The 12,073-nt window shown below is 40.6% G+C and overlaps 1 protein-coding gene across 2 annotated transcripts; it reads right to left on the reverse strand.

The window, feature by feature from the left end:
• Nucleotides 1-4,861: 4,861 nt before the first annotated feature.
• LOC125512278 (ABC transporter A family member 7-like) lies at nt 4,862-11,652 on the reverse strand. 2 transcript variants are annotated; one of them, XM_048677375.1, is made up of 18 exons: nt 11,467-11,652; nt 10,289-10,631; nt 10,137-10,222; nt 9,937-10,054; nt 9,613-9,717; nt 9,368-9,528; nt 8,984-9,142; nt 8,685-8,847; nt 8,349-8,474; nt 8,182-8,265; nt 7,680-8,047; nt 7,160-7,360; nt 6,717-6,826; nt 6,514-6,598; nt 5,880-6,008; nt 5,699-5,804; nt 5,483-5,571; nt 4,862-5,396 (listed from the first exon to the last, which is right to left on the reverse strand). In XM_048677375.1, the coding sequence occupies exons 1-18, from the start codon at nt 11,524-11,526 to the stop codon at nt 5,094-5,096; spliced, it is 2,796 nt and encodes a 931-aa protein (XP_048533332.1). In that variant the 5' UTR covers nt 11,527-11,652; the 3' UTR covers nt 4,862-5,093. The 2 variants fall into 2 exon arrangements, with proteins under 2 accessions (XP_048533332.1, XP_048533333.1); XM_048677376.1 differs by lacking the exons at nt 10,289-10,631; nt 11,467-11,652 and having other exon boundaries at nt 9,912-10,054.
• Nucleotides 11,653-12,073: the final 421 nt, after the last annotated feature.

Here is a 12,073-nt window from a genome sequence, read left to right on the forward strand (position 1 = left end):
ACCGAAACTATAGATTGGTGCTTGTGGGTGACTAGTAGTGTTGATTACATCTTGTAGTTGATTACTGTATGGTTTATTTGGTGGAAGATTATATGTTCAGATCCAATATGCTATTTAATACCCCTCTGATCTTGAGCATGATTATCATTTGTGAGTAGCTACTTTTGTTCTTGAGGTCACGGGAGAAATCATGTTGCAAGTAATGAACTTGATATGTGTTCGATATTTTGATAGTATGTATGTTGTGATTCCCTTAGTGGTGTCATGTGAACGTCGACTACACGACAATTCACCATATTTGGGCCTAAGGGAATGCATTGTGGAGTAGCAATTAGATGATGGGTTGCGAGAGTGACAGAAGCTTAAACCCCAGTTTATGCGCTATTCCGTAAGGGACCGATTGGATCCAAAAGTTTAATGCTATGGTTAGAATTTATTCTTAATACTTTTCTCGTAACTGCGGATGCTTGCGGGAGATTTAATCATAAGTAGGAGGTTTGTTCAAGTAAGAACAACACCTAAGCACCGGTCCACCCACATATCAAATTATCAAAGTAGCGAACACAAATCAAACCAACATGGTGAGAGTGACTAGATGAAAATCCCGCATACCCTCAAGAACGCTTTGCTTATCATAAAGAGACTATTTTGGCATGTCATTTGCCTCAAAATGATTGGGCTACCTTGCTGCCCTTTTATTGCTACTATCGTTACTTGCTCGTTACAAATTATCTTGCTATCAAATTACTCTGCTACTTACAATTTCAGCACTTGCAGACATTACCTTGCTGAAAACCACTTGTCATTTCCTTCTTCTCCTCATTGGGTTCGACACTCTTACTTATCAAAAAGATCTACAATTGATCCCCTATACTTGTGGGTCGTCAGTAATCTAACTTGTCAATTATAAACATGTAACCAAATATGGCATGGTTTGTTCCATAGGTGAACCACATACACTTGAAGAGGAACTTGGTGATGAGAAGTGGAAGAAAGCCATGACCGAAGAATACGTGACACTAAAGAAAAATAAAACATGGTATTTGGTTCCACTAGAGCAAGGTAAAAATTTGATTGATTGCAAGTGAGTATTCAGAATTAAAAGAAAATCTGATGGAACCATTGATTGTTATAAGGCTAGGCTTGTTGCAAAGGGTTTCAAACAGCGGTATGGCATAGATTATGAGGACACGTTCAGTCCAGTTGTATAAGCTGCCACCATCCCTCTTGTTTTGTCCATTGTTGTTTCCAGGGGCTGGAGTCTCAGATGGCTAGATGTACAAAATGCATTCCTTCATGGTGTTCTGTAGGAGGAAGTGTACATGAAATAACCTCCTAGGTTTGAAAGTAAACATGCTCCCTCTTATGTGTGCAAGCTTGATGAAGCACTATATGGATTGAAGCAAGCTCCAAGGACATGGTACTCTCCTCTCTATCACAAAATGCAGGCACTCAGTTTTGTCCCTTCTAAGTCTAACACATCGTTGTTTATTTACAACAAGCACAATACTTGCATGTTTGTTCTCATATATATTGATGACATCATTGTGACAAGCTCATCTGATGAAGCAATCACAGGACTTTTGAAGGACTTGAGTGCAGATTTTGCTCTAAAGGATCTTGAACATTTGCATTATTTCCTTGGGATTGAGGTGAAGAAACACAAGGATGGACTTCATCTCTCGCAATAGAAGTATGCATCTGATCTAGTTAAAAAGGTTGGCTTACAAGATTGTAAACCCTCACCCACTCCATTATCCAGATCAGAAAAGTTATCCCTTGCAGAAGGTAAACTTCTGAATCAAGATGATAGCACAAAATATAGAAGCCTGGTAGGAGCACTTTAGTACTCGACTCTCACGAGGCCTGACATTTCTTTTGCTGTTAACGAAGTATGCCAGTTTCTTCATACACCCACTACTGTTCACTTGACTGCTGCTAAATGCATAGTAAGATATATTAAGAATACCTTGAGTATTGGTCTAAATTTTAGCAAGTCATCCTCTATCCTTGCTAGTGCCTTCTTTGACTCTGATTCGGCAGGATGTCTGGATGACAGGCGCTCCACTGGTGATTTTGCAGTATTTTTTGGACCCAAATTAATATTGTGGTGTGCACGAAAACATGCTATAGTTTCTAGATCAAGCACAGAGGTAGAATATAAGGCATTAGCCAATGCCACAACTGAGGTCATTTGGGTTCAATCCATGCTCAAAGAACTTGGTGTGAAGAGTGCACAAGCTCCATGTTTGTGGTATGACAATCTTGGTGCCACCTATCTCTCTCCAAATCCAGTTTTTCATGCCAGAACAAAGCATATCGAGATAGACTTTCATTTTGTCAGAGTAAGAGTTGCACAGAAGCAACTTGACATTCGTACCATGCATTCCAGAGATCAGATTATAGATGGATTCACAAAGGCTTTACCTATACGGAGCTTTGAAAACTTCAAGCATAATCTCAACTTGACGAAGTTGTGATTAAGGGAGGGTGTTAAACACATGTTGCCACACCCATCCATCCTGTTATGTCTTCTGTTGGAGTTATGCCGTGGCCTGGGAGTAGTATTGAGATAGGATTGGTTGTTAGGTTATCTCTATCTCTATGTAACCAACTTCTCTCTTTCTCTCCAAGTTATACTCTTGTAATCTTATCTCTCCAACAACCTTTGTATGCACTGTGCGAGGGAGGTGCACCCCTACCATATAACACGAACCTGTCGCCTCACATCGAGATAAGACGTTTCTGCCATCGCACACTGGAGTCTTTACTTCGCATTCCTGTGTATTTTAACCTGCATTCCTGTGTAGTTTAGTAGAGTATATGTCACTATGCGATTGCATACTACTAATGCATATGAGCTACTTTTTTCTTCTTTTTGGAAGGGATTTTAGGTTTATTTTAAGTCAAACTATTATATGTTTGACTGAATTTATAGGATATATTTCATCATTTAGAATATCAAAATTGTATCATTAGATTCCCCGTGAAATATAGTTTCATACCATATGTACTTTGTGTCTGAAATATTAATGATTTCTTCTATCTATTTTGTAAAACTAACAACTATTTGGCTTAGGATAAACCAAGATCCCTTCTAAAAAGAAGGGAGCATTAGATTTTCCAGAATACGTAATATCTATGAATAATGTAGTTGTGTTTATTAAAGAACTTGTCCGACGACTAGCACAAATATTTAAATATATATAATAGATTTTTCAACATACTTACTATTATTTTAATGATAATATGTCATTTTGTATTATTTTTATAAAACTAAAAATGTACACTACCAGTCTGCCACGAAAAAGGCCATCGGGCGAAAATGCCCATAAGTGACGGGTTTTCTATCCGTCACATGGGCTACCTCAGCGATGCCTCGGGGCATCGTTGATGGGCGAAGGGCCCTCACTCATGCTTGTCCTTTAAGTGGCGGTTAATTATGGAGGGGCCGCCATTTATGAAGCATAGGACATGAGTGACAGACAATTGGTACGTGTTAAGTTCTGCTTAGTGCATCAACTACGGTCGAACGCTTCAAACAAGCCCGCCACTTACCTTAGCAACCATCTATAACAGACAATTGTAGGAACCGTCACTTCTTTTACAAAATAATGTCGCGGGTCTTTTCTTAGAGCCCGTAACATATAGCTCATGTCCCCAAAAAAGATATTTTTTTGTTTTCACAGTGCAATAAATAGTATTCTGTTTTCCGAAGACATTTATACAAATTAATATAATGCGTCGGCACATTCACATTTCATGACATTATAGATCACATGCAAATTAAAAACTACACATCACCATTTGATAACGATGAAGTCATAGTGTTTACAAACATTAACAAATAAATGAAGTCTAAGGTGCCGGCGGGTTGTTGCCCGGATCGCTCCCAGGTGCCGTTCCAGGGCAACAACATGACGAGCTTCAAATCAATCACCTGGAAGGTGTGGGCTCCGGGGAAGATGGGATCAAACCACACTATGAAAAGGCGACAAAAAGGGCATTCAATCAGCGATCATTCTGATCTGTTGGGAGCTACGGCAGGAACGTAACAATTGCACGTTCAGGGGCAAGATTCAGTCTAAGAGCTATGTTATCGGAGCTATCAGAAGGAGCATGGAGCAATGGCGCCTAGCTAGAGCCAAGCACATCGAGAGCCCCATTGGGGACATGACAGGAAAAGTTATCCTGCTACCTGACCCCCTGTAATTTTCTCTTCGCATACATTGATCACTTGATCGAACATTGTTTTTCATATGCTCTCTGCTAAATCAATGATAAGCTAGCGAACGCTGGATATTTCAAAAGAAAAAACGCTGCAATGGCTTTGCACAAAGGGCAATGTACTCCAACCACACACAAAAAACACCAAAAATTCATTGAAAAAGAAAATGTAGAACAAACTATTCTCAATAATCTAAAGATTCATAAAAAGTAAATGAAACATCTGAAAAGAAGTGTTGCATTTCTCAAAATTAGAAAAACAAAACTATTTATAATCAATAAGAAAACAGAAATAAATAAATAAATTTGACAAGCAATCCAGAAAAGCCAGTATTATTTTTGGGAATGTTTAAAATGAATAAGTTCAAAAAATGAGAACATTGAAATCTTTACTGAAAAGCAAGGGATTAGTGATAACTCACATATACTCCCTCCGTCCCATACTATAAGAGCGTTTTTGACACTGGCGCTCTTATATTATGGGACGGAGGGAGTACTTTACGAACATTCACGAAACCTAAAATCATCATATTTCGTAATTTTTCATGAATGTCCATAAACTATTTCATTTTCAAATCATATTTAGGATACTCAGTTACGTTTTTTGTGTCAAATTTTTTATTTTGTTTTCAAGTTACCTAACTTCAAATATATTTCTTATCATTTCTTATCATTTCCTTATCCCTGAGTTCTTCAGTGACATGTATCTAATAATCTAAAGCTACACCTTCCATAGTCCAAAGTCCAAACTCATTTGAAGCCTTAAAGCTACATGCATTGCCAATTTGCCACACGACGATATTTCTGAAGCTGCAACTGTGATGAACTGCAAACAGTGACTCTTCTGGGCTGGACTATCTTGCCGATCAGGTGACAGAGGATGCCTCGCTCTCCTTGGCAACTCTGATGAACACATCCTCCAGAGTCGTATCAGCCAGGCCCCACGCAAGAACGGTCATCCTGCTCTTCGCACTCTCCATGACATGGAACACCGCCGATATCCTCACCTCCTGCTTCGGCATCTCGAACTTCTGCGTCCCAGAGATGCGGTACACCCTGCTCACCGCCGGCGAGATGGACTGGACTAGCTTCGCCACCTCCTCCTCAGCCTCCTCACCCGCAGTGGTCGTTATCGTCAGCACATATGAGCCTCCGTACTTGGTTTTCAGCTGGAAAAGGCGGATTGGGTGGCTGCGTTAGCATCTGAAATCATGTGCGAAGATATGATCAACTTATTGGCGTACGTTAATTGTACCTCTCTTGAGTTTCCAATGCACTGCAAGGTACCATCCGCGATTATTCCTATCCGATCGCACAGAACTTCGGCTTCTTCCATTGAATGTGCTGCGAGATTTGTGGAAGTATGTTTTGAACTTTGGTCATGTGATGTCAAGTTCAACATGCACACACACAAAAATGCAGCGATGAACTGATATACTGCTATATGAGAATTGAAGGTAAAGTACTGTACTCGTGAGAATTATGGCCCTGTCCTGTTTGGCAGACTTGACGGCTTTCCATAGGTCTTTCCTTGATGCCGGATCTAAGCCAGAACTTGGTTCATCCATATAAACAACCTACAAATTTCTCCAAGCATGAATGCTCAGAAGCTTATCGAATCGTGAATGAATTCAGTTTATAAATACAAGTACCTTAGGGTCACCAATTAGAGAGATAGCGACGCTGAGACGACGTTTCATGCCACCGCTGTATTTTTGTACAAGCTTATCGGGAACACCACCGTCAAACAAACGCACACTTTTCAGAGATTGTTCGATAGCCTGGAAAGAATTTATGTGTGGTTTTTATTAGTTTTTTCTGTACGGAATGATAATTTGGTTTTTATCCAAAAAAACTGGCAATATGTGATGATAAAACAGCGAGTTCTCTGCACAATATGTGAAGATAAATCGAGTTCCAGAAAAAAGTACATGAGTTGAATATGATAATTCTTGCCTGGAAATCATGGCTGCATCTGTACACTAAAATCTGTATCAGTTATTTTGGTTTCCACCTTTATATTGAGCCTAGGTATATACTGACTTCTAAATTTTCCAACAAAAGATTTTATATCTTAGATTTTGCATTGGCAAATTTGTACAAGTGTACAGGTTGGGTCAGAACATATCAGCCCTATAGGAAAATGATGTGTTCAGCTTTAATCAGCTGGTCAGGGAAATGACATTATGGTGCTTCAATGTTAAGTGGTAAATGGTGACAGAAGTCAAGTTCATCATATCCATGCATGGAAAATATCACTATATTAGATATATTGTAACACATTACCTGAGCTAATTTTGCACCCTTCAGTTTCTTGAGCCTGCCGTAGAACATCAAATGTTCTCGGCCAGTCAGATTTTCCCAAAGCAAGCTGCATGGTGATATTCGAAGGAGGGTAAAGCAATCAATCACAAGTTCAAAACTACATGGTCTTACACTAACCTAGAATAAAACTCGAAATAATCTGAGTGAGAGAGATAAGAAAATACTCATGCTGGGGACAAACACCAATTCCTGTATAAATTTTGTCCATGTCCAACCTTATGTCCATTCCTTCGATGTACGCGGTGCCAGACGTAGGTTTAGTAAATCCAGTGAGCTGTTGTCAGGTTAGAAGTCCTTAGTACCGTTTGGGATAGACAGCAAATTCCTCAGTGCAGTCCTACTAGTTCATGAACCCCTAGACATGTTCTTTGTTGCTGTAAAGAAATGTATGGCTGCACTTTTGAATGGTCATATTTCCTGGAAGGGATGTGCTAGGAATGATTTACCTACTACTCCATCCGCTTCACTATATCTGTCCAGTTCATATTTCTAGGAGGCACAATATCTATAATGATATATAATAAAATCAGACTATGCTTTACCCCAGTTGGATTCTGATGAAGGTAGCCCTATAGTAAATTATGGTATCTATAAAGTTCATGCTTACCATGTTGATGAGAGTGGTTTTTCCAGCACCATTTGGACCAAGAACACCAAAGCACTGCCCACGTGCCATTGAAAGGGACAACTCTCTGACAGCAATTTTCTTTGAATTGCCATCTTTTCCAGGGTACACTTTCTTAAGGTTGTCACATATGACTGAATAACTACCATTTGGTTCTTGTAAGAGCTGTCCAACCATCACTCTCTGTAAGGAAATATGCAAAGCTACGTTAGTATGCCATTGCGATTCGGCAAAAAAAACATACAGACACATTCAAGCAGGACTAGAATTTCAACCTATATGATTACACTCTAGGTTAAGCAGTTATAACACAGTATACAGCAATGATCATAAGGCTAACAGCAATGAAGTTTGTTACGATGTAGAAAAGGAGAAAAAAAATATCGACACGACAATGTTAACAAACTGTCCTACTAGTTCGTGTCGATATTTTTGTTAACCTTATAACAAAATCAATCAGAGAACCAAGAGCTATTTTTTGTAAGGAACAAAGATAGCACACCTCTTTGATAACATCTGTCCTCTCCATTTCAACGGAAGCATTGAACTCTTGAATCTGTGTGGTCTGCTGTTGAGCAGATTGAGAACGGTTCCCAGCCCGGCGAGAGTGAAGAAGTAATACTGCTTTTCTAATTCCACTTTGAAAGGAACCAAAGTGATCCAGATAGAATGATAATAAAAGGAATAGGATCCATTCAAGTACCATTATGGTTAAAACACTCGCCATTCCATTTTTGGGATCATTCAGGTCACTCCACTGCATCCCCGTGCGGTCAATCTGACTTACCAGCAATGCAGATTGAGAAAACTCGTAGACAATGCGGTACAAAGAAAATGGAGGGAAAAGTTCCAAAAGTATAATCCAGCTTCCTTGAAATGAACAAATATAAAATTGCCACACAAATTATTTGAGTGATGGAATAAAAGCTTACGATCAAAGAAGCCCTAAAATCATAATGTCAACTGCATGATGAACTTTTACAAAGATAAACTTGCATGCATACTTGAGATGAAAATGTCTTCGATATAGGGCTTGAAAAAATAATCTGCTATAAGGCCGGACCCAAATACGTAGAAATATCCTGTCACTGCAGCGTGGTATGTCAACTAATCAGTGTAGATAATTTCATGCCATCTGATGTACTGGATGTTACTCTTTATGGAAGCATACCAGCAGCTGTTCTCACATTTGAGAAGCATGTTGCCATAAGAAATGCAAATGAAATTTGCAAGCTCATATAAGCAAGGTAGAACACAAACTGTACGCCATAACTATTCAGTCGAAAGAATGTAAAACCTGAAAAATAGAGATGGAACTATCAGAAATGTCCTTGTAATTTATAACTGTTCGACGACATTCCTTTATAAATGAAATTAGCACATTGATCAACCTAACCATGAACAACAAAACTTGGTTCAATACCAATTCCCAGATTATCAAAGAGAAGTAATTCTTATATTTTATTGCACAAAAAATACATCCATCGTAATAGAAGTATTATCTTACCAAACACAGTACCAAATACCATGAAGGACAGCAAGTATAGCATGGACAGAAGAATAAAATAGCAATAGGATATAGTCCAATATGGCAAATCACCAAGACCGTGCATCTTCATCATAATCCTAAGCTTCTTTTGCTTCTCATATACAATGTTGGTCAAAATTACCTGTAGCAACAATTCATTCTTCTATAAGCTAAAAGTTGTTACCGTATTTATTTCCTTGTACAACTGTCAGAAAACAACATTCCAAAATATTCAAATCGACTGACGTTAAAAATAAATTCATAAAGACCTGCCATACCGGGAAAAGGAGCTGGATAGTCAATACATAAGGCAGCGGTCCTATCATTGAAGTTAGATCGAATGTACCCCATGATCGACCTGCTCTAGGCATTTCTTTAACAAAATCGAATGATATCTTCAGACCATTGCCTATTAAACGAAGGTATGCATTTGAAGCCTGCAAAATGAAACTTTGTGAAGTGGTCTCAAAAATAATTTAACAATGAAGGCAATAGTACGTGAACCGAGTCTGTGACATGAAGAACCAAGAACACATGTATGTTAGTATGACAATAAATTATTTGTAGAGAACTGAAAGGTTGCGATACACAATTAAGCAATCAAAAAGGTTATCGCAAGAGATAGTGTGTACTAGTCTTCTCTACATTGAGAAAAATCGTACCATATTTGTTAACCGTGGAACTTGAAGCAGTCTAGGTATATTCCCTCCAAAAAATTGGAAGACAGGGATTGGAAGGCCATTATAAGCATCAAACTCGTACGTCGAGTTATATGAAATGATCAAGTTGAAGTTGCCCTGATCAGAGCTTAAGAAGTCGTATGCTGCAGACAGTGTAACTTGATGTCAGCGACTAGTAGAGTAGAAGAACTGATTCATGTACACAATCTAAGATGGAAATTTCTGACCTGCAGCGATTTCATTGCTCCTGTTCGTGTAGCCACTATATAGGTCATCACTGATGAGCCACGAACTGTCGCGCCAGAGCATTAATCCCTCCGTGCAATCCACATCTATTCATGGTTTCAGTAAACATCAGAAATAACTAGAATGCACTACACATGGGTGAAATTGCCAGATGCCATGACAGGACACTAATAATCCAGTTATGTATGCTAATATCAGAACAGCTGAAGTCGTTGGTGCTGTGAGTTTTTCTACTAAGCCATCATGTGTTCATTGTTCAGTAAGTGGTACAACGTTTTACCTTGGACGAGAAGAATTCTTTTTACCTCGGGTCTCAATTTCATTGCCGTGTACAAATGAGTATGAAAGCGTCAGGTTTGGAGTGCATTTGTTCTGAAGAAAGGAGTCCGCTAGAGAACTGCCTGAATACCCCGGATAGCTTGCCTGCAGTTTTCGATACGACACGGAATTGCCTGAACATCAAGTATTATCATTCAAAACACATGGCTCAGGGAATCGAAGCTACCAGCACGAAATCGGCTAACGCGGAGATGTCGTCGGCCGACACGTTCACCGATGCGTCGTGAACCGGGATCATGTTATCCATCGCACCTGCGATGAGCAAAAATCATGTCAAAAAACCACTCACCAAGTAACAGAAACAGAGTTACGGCATACTTCCGACGAAGGACTGGTTGGTGCCGGTGACGAGGAACTTTGCGGCGCACAACCCCAGCGACCCGCACGACGCGCCGGGGGGACCGCCGCCGAACTGGCTCGTCGACGACGGCGGGATCTGCACCACGGGTGGCCATTTGGACGCGCGAGGCTGCGGGCAGTCATCCGAGCACGCCGGGCCTCCCGTGGTGTTCGCCGGCACGACGGCATTGCTGCAGCTGCAGTTGAGAGGGGTGGTGTCTCGTTTGACCGCGCGGTTGATGGCGATCTGCAGGCCTCCGATGCCCGCGCACAGGATCAGCGGGAAGAGGATGAGGCAGCAGTTGGTCTTGCAGGCGCGCCTCTGCCGATTCGATTTAGTAATCAGAGAAAAATAATATTTTTATCCCAAAGAATTACTACTCCCTCCGTCCCATAATGTACTAATGTGAAAAAAAATACAAATTTCCCAAATAAACATACAAATGATATGTCATGGAGCAGTACTGCAGAATTCTACAGGAGTTTAGACACGACTTTTTAAAAAAATGGTTTAAAGAAAAATTGAACTTGTCCTTGTTAAATAACTGTAGAATCCCACAGTACAAGCTACAGTACTCTAGATTCCTAGAATTATACAGGAGTTTAAAGAAAAAAATGTTTTGAATTATCCTTGTTAATTGCTGGGCTCTTGGCATAGAAATTTGAGAGCTGTAGTTGTATGATCCATAGTTCCAAACAACGGCCATAGCATAAATTCTGATTCTCTATAAAAAAAGAAAATTGTACTCCTACGTGTGAAAGAGGCTGAATCATCTAAATCGCTGGTTTGGGGTTTGAAAGCAAGATTTCTCTGATTGCAGCGGAACTGAATCTTGAAACCAAAACGATGCAGTATGTATTTACTGGAGTACAGTTTTTCCGTTTGCGGAATTAATTGCTTGATAGTAGGCACAATTAGGATTGATGCTACGCTGAACATTTGTGTCCTTCCCACCAAAAAAAACATCACGAAAGATGCATTTCTGTCACAGATTCCTGGTGCATGGCACCCTCCCAGTCCCATCTCACGGCCAATTGCGCACGCAACGCAAAGAGCACAAGAAGAAGGCAAGATAATTCTGCGCGATGGGATTCGAGTTCCACACGAAACTACTCCACGGAGAAGGAGAAGAGAAAGATGGCATGGGGCGCGTCACCTGGATCACGAGGTTCTTCCTGAAGAGCGCGTTGGTCTGCTGGAGGCTGCTGGAGCCCATGTCGCCTCGCCTCTCCTCTCCTCGGAGAACTCGACGAGACAGACGGAGGGGAGCCACCGCACCTGTGCTGGTTTTTAGAGTGTCCAGCCGGCCGTGTGGAATGGCGAGTCTGCCCTCTCTACGGAGTTTACCGTGGTCGTGGTCGTCACCGTCGAGGGGGAGACCGTCCTTTCTTCCAGCCGGAGGTCAAGGCCCGGTCTGTCTCGTTCGCTACCGAGTGGCACATTTGGCATCTTGCGTTGAGTCTGCATTGGGTTCTCTGTTCGTTTTCGTCAGACCTCGAAAGGAAATCCTCCAAAGGATGTCTCCGTATTGATTGTATAGGAGATAGTACTATATGGTATTTAATGAATGCTAATTTGTCCTAGTACAAGAACAACATAGTACGAGCTCAGCAGGGGTGGGGCGCCGTATTTTATTGTGATGGTTTGCTGATGGTCACGGCCGTGGCAAATAAATTACCGAACCGCCATGGACATGCAGGTTCCTCGTCAGAAGGATTAAACAAAAGTTTATTTGAACCTAGATTTAGCCGATGAGTAGTCAT

The sequence above is a fragment of the Triticum urartu genome, chromosome 6 (genome assembly GCF_003073215.2).
Source record: "Triticum urartu cultivar G1812 chromosome 6, Tu2.1, whole genome shotgun sequence".
In the NCBI taxonomy this organism is placed as follows: domain Eukaryota; kingdom Viridiplantae; phylum Streptophyta; class Magnoliopsida; order Poales; family Poaceae; genus Triticum; species Triticum urartu.

Excerpts from the sequence above, each read along its gene's own strand:
- LOC125512278 (XM_048677375.1), bottom strand. The coding sequence starts at position 11,526 with ATGGGCTCCAGCAGCCTCCAGCAGACCAACGCGCTCTTCAGGAAGAAC. Across the intron at positions 10,055-10,136 it reads CGTTAGCCGATTTCGTGCTG|GCAAGCTATCCGGGGTATTC; the intron begins GTAGCTTCGATT and ends CGAAAACTGCAG. Across the intron at positions 5,572-5,698 it reads CAGGGCCATAATTCTCACGA|CACATTCAATGGAAGAAGCC; the intron begins GTACAGTACTTT and ends CAAATCTCGCAG.